Raw genomic sequence first — 12153 nt, forward strand, 5'->3', positions numbered from 1 at the left:
GGGAGGTTCTTTCAACAATGTAACCAAACTGGCTCGGGCTCCGGTCCAGTAAACTAGTAAAATTCCAACCTACCCACTGGGCGCCTTTAGAGGCATTTCTTCCCCTCTCGCAAACACAGGGTTGGAGGTAGAAACAGTCTGTTTAATAACAGTAATCGAGCACCAACCCACAGGAACACACATAAATAAAGAAAACCCGTAAGCAAGGTACCATCCCTGGAGACCACAGGGCAGAGTCTTTTGCTTAAAGATCTTTAGTCCAACCCTTAACTCATATAGTGTGGTTCCCCCTCACTTCAAACACCCCTCTTAGGGCTCTATCCAAGCAGTGCAGATCCAGAGCTCATAGGCACGTCATCATGACATCTCCCCTCGTTGAGCAGGTGGCATTGCCACCTTCGTGCTGCTCCTGCCGGCCGCTCACTGCTGCTTCTGCCGGCTGCTCACCGCTGCTGGCCTTGTTATGGATTTGACTCTGGGCCAAACCTACTGATTTCTACTCTCTGTGATTTCAGCACTTGGCCCACAGCACAGTCCAGCCAGCTGAAAGATTCCAGCATCCACTGGAATAAAATTTTAAAATAACAAAGACTCCTTATGGAGTCTGTTTTAGTTCTAACATTAGAAGTGGGCAGGAGGAGAAACAGGTTGAACCAGTCCTATAGCTCACGCCTGGAGTGCATGCAGCCTGCTGGTTCACAGCTCTCCCCTGCCCCCAGTTGACTTCATAGAGTTTGGCAAGGGAAGCCTTGTCCATCTGAGATTCTTTATACTGACAGGGTCTATTCTTTGAACTGAATTAAACACAGTGGCTGTGTCTACACTGCACCCCTTTTCCGGAAAAGGGAGGCAGATTAGACACTTTGGAATAGGCAAATCCGCGGGGGATTTAAATATCCCCCGCGGCATTTGCATTTACATGGCTGCCGCTTTTTTCCGGCTTGGGGATAAGCCAGAGAAAAGCGCCAGTCTAGACGTGATTCTCCGGAAAATAAACCCTTTTCTGGGATCTTTTATTCCTACTTTTATTCCTACATGCGGCAGTGAAACAGGATTCCAATTTAAAGCCCCTAATTCAAATTAGGTGGTAAACCTCATTGCAGGAGAAATACCAGCTAATTCGAGTTAGGGCTTTAAATCAGAATCCCGTTTCACTGCTGCGTGTAGTGGGCAGTTACTTCAGGCTAGTCAATTTCTAAAATGGCGACCGGCCGGGAACATGCAAATCAAGCACGGGATATTTAAATCCCGGTCTTGATTTGCAATTTCGGTCACCCTCATTAGCCTCCCTAAATTGATCTAGGGGGCTAGTGTAGACGTACCGTCAGTGAACATAACCACACCCAGGATTCCTTTCCCATTCCAGCTGGCTGTAATGGAAACATTGATTCAGCAGCACAAATAATATTGCCACCTCTAGAACTTTTTATGATTTCAGAGTAGTGCCCAGCCCTTACTCCACTCTCTCAGCCCCTGGGAGGGAGAAAGATGAATATTATTAGCCCCATTTTATGGATAGGGAAACTGACACACGGAGGCGCTAAAGCAAACCTTTTCCAAAGTGGCCATTGATTTGGGGTGCATAATTTTGGGACACTTGCAGTTGAATTTCCCCCAGGGCACCCACAAATTCCTTTGCGTTTGACGAGAGTCGCGGGTGTTTAGCCTCTCTAAGAACCGGCTCCTACTACTGGATCCTCAAAATCAGGGACCCCTTTTGAAAACTGTGTCCTCATTGAGTTACCTACAGACATCTAGTGAGACAAGAAATGTTGGGAATCTCTTATGTCCTTTTCCAGGCAGGGACTTCTCAGGTTAGCATATGGGAAACAAAAGGTAGGAATGAATGATCAGCAGAGCCGCCGATAGGGAGGGGGCAAAAGAGGCTGCTGTCTTGGGGCCTGGCAATTTAAAAGGACCCAGGGCTCCTAGCTACCCCTGCCACTACTGCAGCAGTGGCCAGAGCCCTGGGCAATTTCAATCTCTATCAGAGCCACAGATGGTGTGGGCCTGGCTAGCCCCCGATCCTGCCCCTTCCACCCGACACCCCATCGTTTCTGGGGGCTTGGGACCAGCCGGAACATCCTCCACCTTTCCAGGCACTCAGCCATTCTGTCAGCAGCCCTGACAATCAGGCATCACAGTGGAGCGAGATAACAGCAGGGTCCCCTAAGGATCTGTTTTGGGACCAAGGCTGTTCGACATACTCATGAATGGTCTGGGGAAAGAGTGAGGTGACGTCGTTTGCAGATGATACAAAATGACTCAGGAGAGTTCAATCCAAAGCTGACTGTGGGCAGTTACAAAGGGAGCTCATGAAACTGGGGGGCTGGGCCACGAAATGGCAAATGAAATTCAGTGCTGATAAGTGCAAAGTGATGCACATTAGAAAATAGCCTCCCCGCTATCCGTACAGAAGGATGGGGTCTAAATTGGCTGTTAGCACTCACAAAAGAGATCTTGGTACTATTGTGGAGAGTTTTCTGAAAACATCTACTTAGTGTGTAGTGGCAGTCAAAAAAGCAAACAGACTATTAGGAACCATTAGGAAAAGGATAGATAGGACAGAAAATATCATAATGCCTCTACATAAACCCTTGGTACACACACCTTGATGCCTGAATGCAGTTCTGGTCATCCCATCTCACAAAAGATATATTAGAATGGCAAAAAGTCTGGAGAAGGGCAACAAAAATTATGATGGGTATGAGCAGGGTCCATGTGAGTGGAGATGTAAAAGAGAGGAATTTGTCCGGTTAGATAGAAGATGATTGGGGGGATATGATAGAGATCTATAAAATGATGAATAGTGTGGAGACTGACTAGGGAAATGTTATTTACCTCTTCAAATAACACAAGAACACAGTGGGTCACCCAGGCTATATCTACACTGCCAGTTTTTGGGGCAGAAAATATGCTAATGAGAGTCTCATTTGCATGAGTCGTGATCTCATTTGTGTATTTTCTGCTGATCCATTTTCATGCTAGGGGTTTTTGTGCAAAAACATGCAGTGTGGACATTTCCTTTTTGCGCAAAACCCCCTTTTGGCACAAAATTCGTATGCCTCAAAAAAAGAAGGCATACTGATCCTGTGCAAAAGGGGTTTTTTGTGCAAAAAGGAAATGTCCACACTGCTTGTTTTTGCACAAAAACCGCTAGTGCAAAAATGGATCGGCAGAAAAGACGCAAATGAGATTGCATCCCTGATCATCTGGGCTTATAACCATTGATGGACCTATCCTTCATGAACATATCCAATTCTTTTTTTGAGCCCAGTTATACTTTTGCTCTTCATAACATCCCTGGGTGATGAGTTCCACAGGTTGTAAGTGCACTGTGTGAAGAAATACTTCCTTCTGTTTGTTTTAAACATTCAGCCTATTAGTTTCACTGGGGCTATGTCTATACTGCCAGGTTTTGTGGCAGAAAATATGCTAACGAGGGACTCATTTGCATGAGTTGCAATCTCATTTGCGTCTTTTCTGCCGATCCATTTTTGCACTAGCGGTTTTTGTGCAAAAACAAGCAGTGTGGACATTTCCTTTTTGCACAAAAAACCCCTTTTGCACAGGATCAGTATGCCTTCTTTTTTTGAGGCATACGAATTTTGTGCCAAAAGGGGGTTTTGCGCAAAAAGGAAATGTCCACACTGCATGTTTTTGCACAAAAACCCCTAGCATGAAAATGGATCAGCAGAAAATACACAAATGAGATCACGACTCATGCAAATGAGACTCTCGTTAGCATATTTTCTGCCACAAAACCTGGCAGTATAGACATAGCCCCAGTGAAACTAATAGGCTGAATGTTTAAAACAAACAGAAGGAAGTATTCTTCACACAGTGCACTTACAACCTGTGGAACTCATCACCCAGGGATGTTATGAAGAGCAAAAGTATAACTGGGCTCAAAAAAAGAATTGGATATGTTCATGAAGGATAGGTCCATCAATGGTTATAAGCCCAGATGATCAGGGATGCAACCAATGTTCCCTCTATTTTTTTTCCTCGATCTGCGTGTGGAATAAATTGTGTTATGTGCATTGAGGCATGTGCGCACCACCAGTAGAGGCACATGCTGCCAGCTGTGTGCAGCTTTGGGGGCTTTGCTAATCATCTGGGTGGCATTCAGATCTCTCCTGGGTGTCCGCCTAAGCGCACAGTTTACAAGGAACACTGGATGTAATCCCATGCTCCAAGTGTCACTAAACCTCTGACTGTCAGAAGTTGGGACTGGCTGATACAAGAAGGATCCCTTGGTAAATTGCCTGGTTAATTCCCACTGAATCATCTGGGAATGGCCACTGCTGAAAGACAGGGCAGTGAGCTGGATGAACCATTGGTCTGATCCTGCATGGCTGTTCTTATGCTTCCTTTGGAGGGTTCTTTAGTCCATGGTGACTGTATGCAGAGAAGTTCCCTGGGATTTCCAACTGCCAGGTGATTTCACCTGCAGCAGCCTCCTCTTCCGGAGCTCTGTCTAGATGCAGGGACCAGAGCAAAGGGGCAGCAGCTTGCCTGCAGTATGAGTGCTGCAGCCATAGGTCCCACCAATTCTGCCCGATCCTGAACTGGTGTCCAATAGCCTCCCTGGTGAAGGGGAATGTGATCTTTAACTGCCTGGCCACCAGGCCGTTTTTGACCCAGAACTCTCCTACCTCCCCCACCCTCCCGAAGGCAACCAGGGACCAGTGACAACTGAATCAGAGGATTCAGTCCATTGTCAATGGGCAGGTGTCAAGGTGCAAGCCCCCACCGTGCCTCAGTGCCCCCTGACTGTCCTCATCTAGCCCCTCTCAGGGCAAGTTACAGTCTGTATGGGTTGCTCATCATTGGCATGGGGTTATCTCTACTGCCCCGCTTACCTAGGCTGCATTGTAATCCGCCTCCGAACCTTGGGCCTTGCCTCCGGCCCCTAGCCCAGGGGAGTCTTGGCTGGCCCTCTCCCGGCCCTAGCTGGCTATCCCCAGCTGGTCTCCCTCCTGGGAGATCCTGCTTCCTCTCCTGTCCTGTCCTGTCCTGTCCTGTCAGCTCAGCCCTTCTCTTCTCCCTTCCCACCCCAGCAAACTGTGCTTCTCTATATAGCTGCCGGCTGGGCCCTCACTTGCCCTAATGGCTTCAGCTGGCCTCCCCAAGCCAACTGTGCTGCACTAGATAGCTGCCAGCTGGGCTCTCACTTGCCCTAACAGGTTCAGCTGGCCTCTCTGTCTCCGGCTCAGGGCCTGAGTCCTGGTCTTAAAGGGCCAGTGCAGGGCAGGCGCGCTGTCACAGCAGGTATCTGCATCCCAAAAGTCACCCCTAGAAGAGGCATTAATGGTCAGGTTTGGCAGAGAGGCCGAGAGTTAAATGTGTCATGCAAGATGGACAGCCCGCTCCCTGACAGGTTGGGGCTGAGGAACACAGAACTGCATAGTCAAGCGAGCTCACACTGCTCTGTCCGTAAGGAGAGGACCTGTCTCTGGAGCTGTCCATCTTTTCCTGGGACTGGCCTTGAATCCTCTCTCCACACCTCCTGCAACATGGCACTGTGTAGCCTCCCTCTGGGGCCACGTCATCTCTCAGAACAGGTGCCATGGTCTCAAGATGCCAGATGATTTTAGCCTGAGGTGCAGAGATGCCACCCACAGTGAAGTACAATGCACCTGCAGTGATTTCACCCACTTAAAAGTCCCTCTGTAGTTTGGATTGGATGTAGGTGGCACTTACTAGCCCCAATGCTAGCTGTGCACTGCTCAATGCCATCCATGCAGAACCTGGTCAGACAGATGATCCTATGATGGGGTGGGCAATAATTTTTGACAGGGGGCCACTCCAAGATTTTAGAAAGTGGTCAAGGGCCGTACTCTTCCATGGTATTAATGGAGGAGGTGCAGGGTCTGGGATGGAGGTTGGGTGCAGAGGGGATCTTGGGGTAAGGTATTGAAGTGCAGGAGGGAGAATGGGATCTGGGAGGGAGTTAGGGTATGTCTACACTACAAAGTTAGTTCGAACTAACGGACGTTAGTTCGAACTAACTTTAATAGGTGCTACACTAGCGCTCCGCTAGTTCGAATTTGAATCGAACTAGGGGAGCGCTTAGTTCGAACTAGGTAAACCTCATTTTACGAGGACTAACGCCTAGTTCGAACTAGCTAGTTCGAACTAAGGGCTGTGTAGCCCTTTAGTTCGAACTAGTGGGAGGCTAGCCCTTCCCAGGTTCCCCCTGGTGGCCTCTCTGGGCACAACCAGGAAAACTCTTCTCCTCTCCCCCAGCCCCGGGCCCTTAAAGGGGTAGACTCTGGCCAGACGGCACTTGAGACAGCCAGCCCTGCCAGGAGTCTCTGCCCCGAAGCAGTGGCCCCACCATGAGCCAGGCAGCCAGTGGGAGTGACATGTCCCCTGCCCAGTCCCCCAGCACCCAGGGGCCAGCCAGGGGCCGTAGACGGCGCGCGGCCTCCTGGACTAGTGCGGAGGTCATGGACCTCATTGAGGTTTGGGGGCAGGCCCCCAACGTCCATGATCTCCGCACTAGGAGGAGGAATGCGGCCGTCTATGGCCGCATAGCAGCCGCCATGGCCACCAGGGGACACAGGCGCACCCAGGAGCAGGTGCGCATTAAAATTAAAAAGCTGCGCCAGGCGTACGCCAGGGCCACCAGGGGTGGCGCCACAGCAGGGGCTGCCACCTGCCCCTACTTCTCTGCCCTCAACCGACTCTTGGGGGGCAGGGCGGTCCGTGCCAGCCTGGGGGACAGCGAGCCGGGACTGGAGGGCCCTGACCCGGGCACACCGGAGGGGCCACCGCAGGATGTCCCAGCACCGGAGTCGGCAGGGTCGTCCAGGGAGACCGTACCGGGTAAGTAGTTTGAATTAAGTAGTTCGGGGGGGGAGGTGGCAGGGAGACCAGGGACCGCGCGCGTGGGCCATGCCTTCCACGGATCACGCAGACACCTGTACACGTGCGAGCACGTGCCATGCCACCCTTGGGCAGGTGGCTCCAGCTGCGTGACACCCAGGGGCCATTGCCCAATAGGCACATGCTTGTGCAAAGAGACGTGACATGCTCCCGACCCCGGGGCAGGACCCAGCAGGATGATTTCCCTTCACATGTCCCCTCTACACGGAGGCAGGGGACATCTCCCCTTTCCCCCCACCGCCCCGGCCACACTATACATGGCACAGGGACATGGGTGCGGTCTTGGGGCAGCTTCCAGTCCCGGGGAGAGCCAGACATCCTGACCATGGCCTCTGTACAAGCACAGCGGCTGTGACGGTGCAGGACATGGTCACCCTCACGTTGCGGAGTTGGGGAGGGGGCTGGGCATCATCCTCTGCGTCCCCAGGGAGAACTGACCCCTTCTCTTCTTTCTCTACAGCTGCACCAGCTGCTCGTGCAGGGCGCACCACCCCGCCCGGGACATGCTCCCGCACCCGCGGCCTGCTCCGGACTGCCAGCACGGAGCAGGAATACTGGGACCAGCACCTTGGGGCCCTGCAAGCCGTGCACCGCACACTGCGGTCCTGGATGCAGGAAGACCTGCAGGTCCGCCACGAGCTGCTGTCTGAGGTCCGAGGGCTGAGCACCAACCTGCAGCTCCTGCTGCAGAGCATGGTGCCCCGTGCTGATCCTGCACCAGCTGTCCCCCCAACTGCTGTCCCTCCTCCCACTCCTGCTCCCCCTCCCACCTCTCCCTCCTCAACCCCCACAACCTCTTCCTCAATGTCCACACCCCCCACCTCAACCTCCGCACCCTCCACCCCATCGCCCCGGGGACGCCGAGGCCCCCTCCCTCGCTGTACTGGGAGGCGGTCGGCCCGGCGAGACCCCCACCCCTGATCCTTCAGTTTCCCCACCCCCTCCTTTCCCTTGCTTCCCCCTTTCAGCTCCCTCCTCCCAGTTTTCCCCCTCCCCTCTCCCAGCCTCTCTCTTCCCCTCTCCCACCTCCTTTTCCCAGTTTCCCCGAGTTTTGTTAAATAAACAGAGTTTCTATTTTTGAACACATGTGTCCTTTATTTTGTACATCAATAAGAAGGGGGGCTAGGGAAGGGTAAGTGGAAGAAGGTGAGGGAGGAATGGGGCACGAGCCCCCGATGGGGAGGACTGGGCTGGCTCTGCGGGCTTCTGGGGGTGGAAGCTCTCCTGCAGCCCCCCGATTGTCCCCTCTCCCCAGATGGCAGCCTGCGGCAAGTGCAGCCGGTCTGATGGCCGAGTGGTGTGATGTGCCCAGTGTGGGTACTTCGGGCACTCCAAGCCAGGACTGGTTTGTAAGCGGGGCACCCCTGAGAACTGTCTGTCCGGGGTGGGGGTCGGGTCCCTTTAAGCACAGCCCTCGGCTAGCCTGAGACAGCATCTCCACGCTCTAAGTCCTCCTCTGATGCCCTGCCAGCACTGCTTCCGGCCATCCTTAAGCCCTGTTCAGAGTCCACTCAATGTGGACTTGCTAGTTCGAATTAGCAAAACGCTAGTTCGAACTAGTTTTTAGTTCTAGATGCGTTAGTTCGAACTAGCTTAGTTCGAATTAACTAATTCGAACTAAGTTAGTTCGAACTAGCGCTGTAGTGTAGACGTACCCAGAGGGAGAAAGAGGTAGTTGTAACCTAGGGCAGGGAACTGGGGTGCAGGGTTTTGGGATGTGACCTAGGGTAGGGGGGGATTGTGATCTCATGCAGGAGGTTGAGGTGGCAGATCTGGGAGGAGGAATGGGTGCATGTGGAGTAGTAGGGCAGACGTGGTGGGCAGAGGGTGGGGGAAAGCAGGGGCTCAGGTGCCAGAGGCAGGTTCTGGCCAGGAGACGTACCAGCCAGCAGCCAAACCAGCCTGCCTGCCTGCAAAGCGAAAGGCTTGCAGAGCTTAAAATATTACTGCCTGCTCAGCCATGTACTAGAGTGAGTCTCTGAGCAGGAGGCTTGTGCTTTGTGGCTGCCTGTTATTCAAACAGGCAGCTCCCATTGGCCAGTTTCTGTCCAGAAATCGGCCAGTGGGATTGTGCTGGGGGTGGGAGCAGTGTCTGAATCTTCCACCCTCTCCTCTGGACTCATAAAGAGAAAGCGTCCCACAGCCGTGTTTCTGAGCAGCATGAGAGGCAAGCAGGGGAGCCTGCCTGTGGCTCCCCACCGCCTCCATGGGCCAGATCCGGTGGCTTGGCGGGCCAGATCAAGCCCATGGACCATATTTTGCCCAGGCCTGTCCTATGAGATAGTAGCGAAGGGAGGCTGGCACTGGCTGTCTTCTCCTTTGGCTTGCGCCCAGATATTCTTCTTGCGCCCTGTGGCGATCACTTGCCTTCCCATCCGGCTTTGTCATTAATCCCTGGCTCCGTGTGTTCCCTTTGTCCCAGGTGCACCAGGAAGGAGCGGTGCGAGCGCTCCAGCGAGCCTCGGCGATTCGCCTCAGAGATGAAGCAATGTGTCCGGCTCACCGTGCATCCCAACAACATCTCCGTCTCCCAGTACAACGTGCTGGTAAGCAGGACTGACCATCTCCATGGCATCTCCCTGCCCGGGAACCACAACGGGCTCTGACCCTCATGGACAGTGTTCTGTCCCCGGTTCCCCATACCCTTTCATTGGCGCGCTCAGTGGGAAGGAGTAGCTGTCTCCCCTGGGTGCTACCTGACATTCATGGGGGTTTCACTCAGGGAGGGAGCGCTCCGCTTTGTTCCCAAGTTCCCACGTACAACCATGGAGAGGATCTTTCTTATTCTACTGGTTGCACATGTGGATTCCACTTGTGGAGGGTGGGTGAGCCTTGCACACAACCATCCGGCATTTTTTCCTCAGTGGTATCTGACTGAGAGGAGGGGCAGAGCACGGGGTGCTGGTATAAAGGACCCTGCCACCCCCAAAGCTAACTGCTTGTGGCGGTTGTTGGAATTGCTTAGCTAACCTCAGCAGGTGCTCTTCGCACGTTCATTGTAAATTAACTGCAGACAGGTTTCCAGATCGATAGCATCTTAGTGAACACTCTAGGCAGTGAACGGTGTCTGGTTTTGCTTTTTCCGTTAGTTGGTACTGAGGAATGCCCGACACACAAGGCCTCAAGCCCTGCCTCTCTTGCACGGGGCCATTGCCTCTGAGTGAGGTGCACTCAAGCTCCTCGAAGTGCTTAGGGGAAACTCGCTGCCGAATCTGCAAAGTCTTTCACCCTCAGACAAGGAAAGGCAGAGGAGCTAGGCGAAAGGTTTTTGCTCACGGCGGTGGACCGGAGACCGCAGTCAGAGGCCGATTGGTCAGACTCGGCACCAACTGCCTCAACATTTGTTAGGAGGGTGCCTCCTACGTTGCCTGAGTCCCCACACTGCTGACCCTCTCCGTGCCTAGGACAATGCATGAGACCTGTAAGCAGACTGCTGAGGAAGGAACCCACGTCTTACCGGCATGGGAATTGGAGCAGGGTGCAGCCGGAAGCTAAACGTTCCTCCTCTCTCGCAATGCGGAAGTGGGCAAGTCAGGTCTCGTCAAGCCTAGGGCTTGAGGGAGCACCTCCTACCTCTGTGGCACTCATCCCAAGGCCAGCTCAGTACTGACCACACTGGCCTCGTTTGCGGCAGCGAGAGACCTTGAGAGCCTTTCGGTACCAGCATGGAGACCGCTTTCCTCAGCACCCGCCACCAGCGGGGCACCAGCCACAGTGGTGCAGCATTCGGTGCTGCGTCAGCCTCCGTTGCCTCAAACCGCACGTCCGTGGGTCCCGTAGAAGGGGCAGTCTGCAATGTGGGCCGCATTGCGTCCTTTTCTGATGAGGCATCCATCTCTGACACTGTTGGGAATGGCTCCTCCTTGGTTCTTCGTGTTGGAGCTTGGCCTCTGGTTCCCACCCTTAGAGCCTACCCTCTTGCTACTCTATTGCCCTGATAGGAACTTTCCGTAGAAGTACCATGGGGTACGTGGGTCACTGCTACCACTTGTCCCGTGGCCTTTTTGGAATCTGTGGTGTTGCCCCTCTGTTTCTAGGGCACACACAGGATGCTCCTGTTGTGTGCCAGGAAGAGGTATAGAGCGTGTATTTGCCTGTTCCTGAGCCCAGTACTTGATTCTGTACGGGTAGCAAGAAGAAATTCAGGAGGCTGCTAGTAGAGGAGGAACAGCTTCAGCCTGTGGTGGCCTCTTCTTCCTCCTCTCCAGTTCCTCCGGGGACATTTTGCCTCCCCCAGATGATTATAAGGCCCACCAAGAGCCGTTAAAGAGGGTGTTACCCGCACAAGATTCTCTGTCACTCCCGCACTTCAGGGGTGCATACCATGACCCAATTCCTAGGACTCAAGATGTAACACCATTAATTTAAATATCCACCCTCGCCCAATACCTAGGGCTCAGGGAGTAACTACCTGTGGGTTTGCAGGATCTTTTACCAGTGAAAGAGCCTTACACAGTAATATCCTTACTCTATTTATTAGCAATTACCAAGCAAGCAGAATACACATGCTGAGCACACAGTGCCATGCTCACCAGTCCTGATCAAGGCAGGCAAAACATCCCCTGTTGGCCAGGCAAGATCAATTTCCTTTGGATTCTGGTTGCTGCATGTTATTGTCACGCAGAGGATTCTTGACAGCTCTGGTCTTAGACTGTATCTTGAGGTTGAGTTCTTCCAGGTCTTTCCCTCTTATTATTTTCTGTTCTTTCTCCCCTTCTCCCCCCTTTTTGATTGGTCTCCTTCTTGGACCACAGTAAAACTTGAGACCTTAACCAATTATTTTACTGCAATTTTACTACTGTAACAGAATTACTTAACTAATCATGCCCCGCCATCTAAGTTGACTTACACCTAGCAAAATTAATTATAGAGCAGACAGAAACAATTAGAAACCAGCTTGAACGGGAATCTGCAGAACTTAATTTCATTTACAACTTTGATGTCTACAATAGAGGTTTAAACAAAGACCTTAACTGGATTACCTGCTACATTCCACATCCTAATGATGTAAAAAGCCAAACACGAGGTACCTAAGAGTTCTTAAAACCCACTCAGCTTCATTTAGCATGGACACTCAAATTCACTATTCTTTGAGAGTGGCCTTGCCTCTTAACAAGGTAATTATAGACCCTCTGGCAGACCCCTTCATCCTACGTCCTAAAGGGTGAGTGTAAGTATTATGCTCCCCCTGCGTGGTTGGAATACCTATATTCTCGCCCTGTAGCAGGTTCACCGGTGGTGTGGGTAGCCAATGAAAGG

At 52.4% G+C, this 12153-nt stretch overlaps 1 protein-coding gene across 5 annotated transcripts in view; it reads left to right on the plus strand.

The window, feature by feature from the left end:
• The window catches only part of PLXNA4 (plexin A4), a 684657-nt gene that overhangs the window by 488868 nt on the left and 183636 nt on the right, over positions 1-12153 (plus strand). For all 5 annotated transcript variants that reach the window (XM_075925673.1, XM_075925677.1, XM_075925684.1 and 2 more), the window contains one exon: positions 9317-9440. In XM_075925673.1, coding sequence (XP_075781788.1) covers positions 9317-9440 — 124 coding nt within the window. The remainder of the gene's footprint in view (positions 1-9316; positions 9441-12153) is intronic.

Source organism: Pelodiscus sinensis, chromosome 1 (genome assembly GCF_049634645.1).
Source record: "Pelodiscus sinensis isolate JC-2024 chromosome 1, ASM4963464v1, whole genome shotgun sequence".
Taxonomy (NCBI): domain Eukaryota; kingdom Metazoa; phylum Chordata; order Testudines; family Trionychidae; genus Pelodiscus; species Pelodiscus sinensis.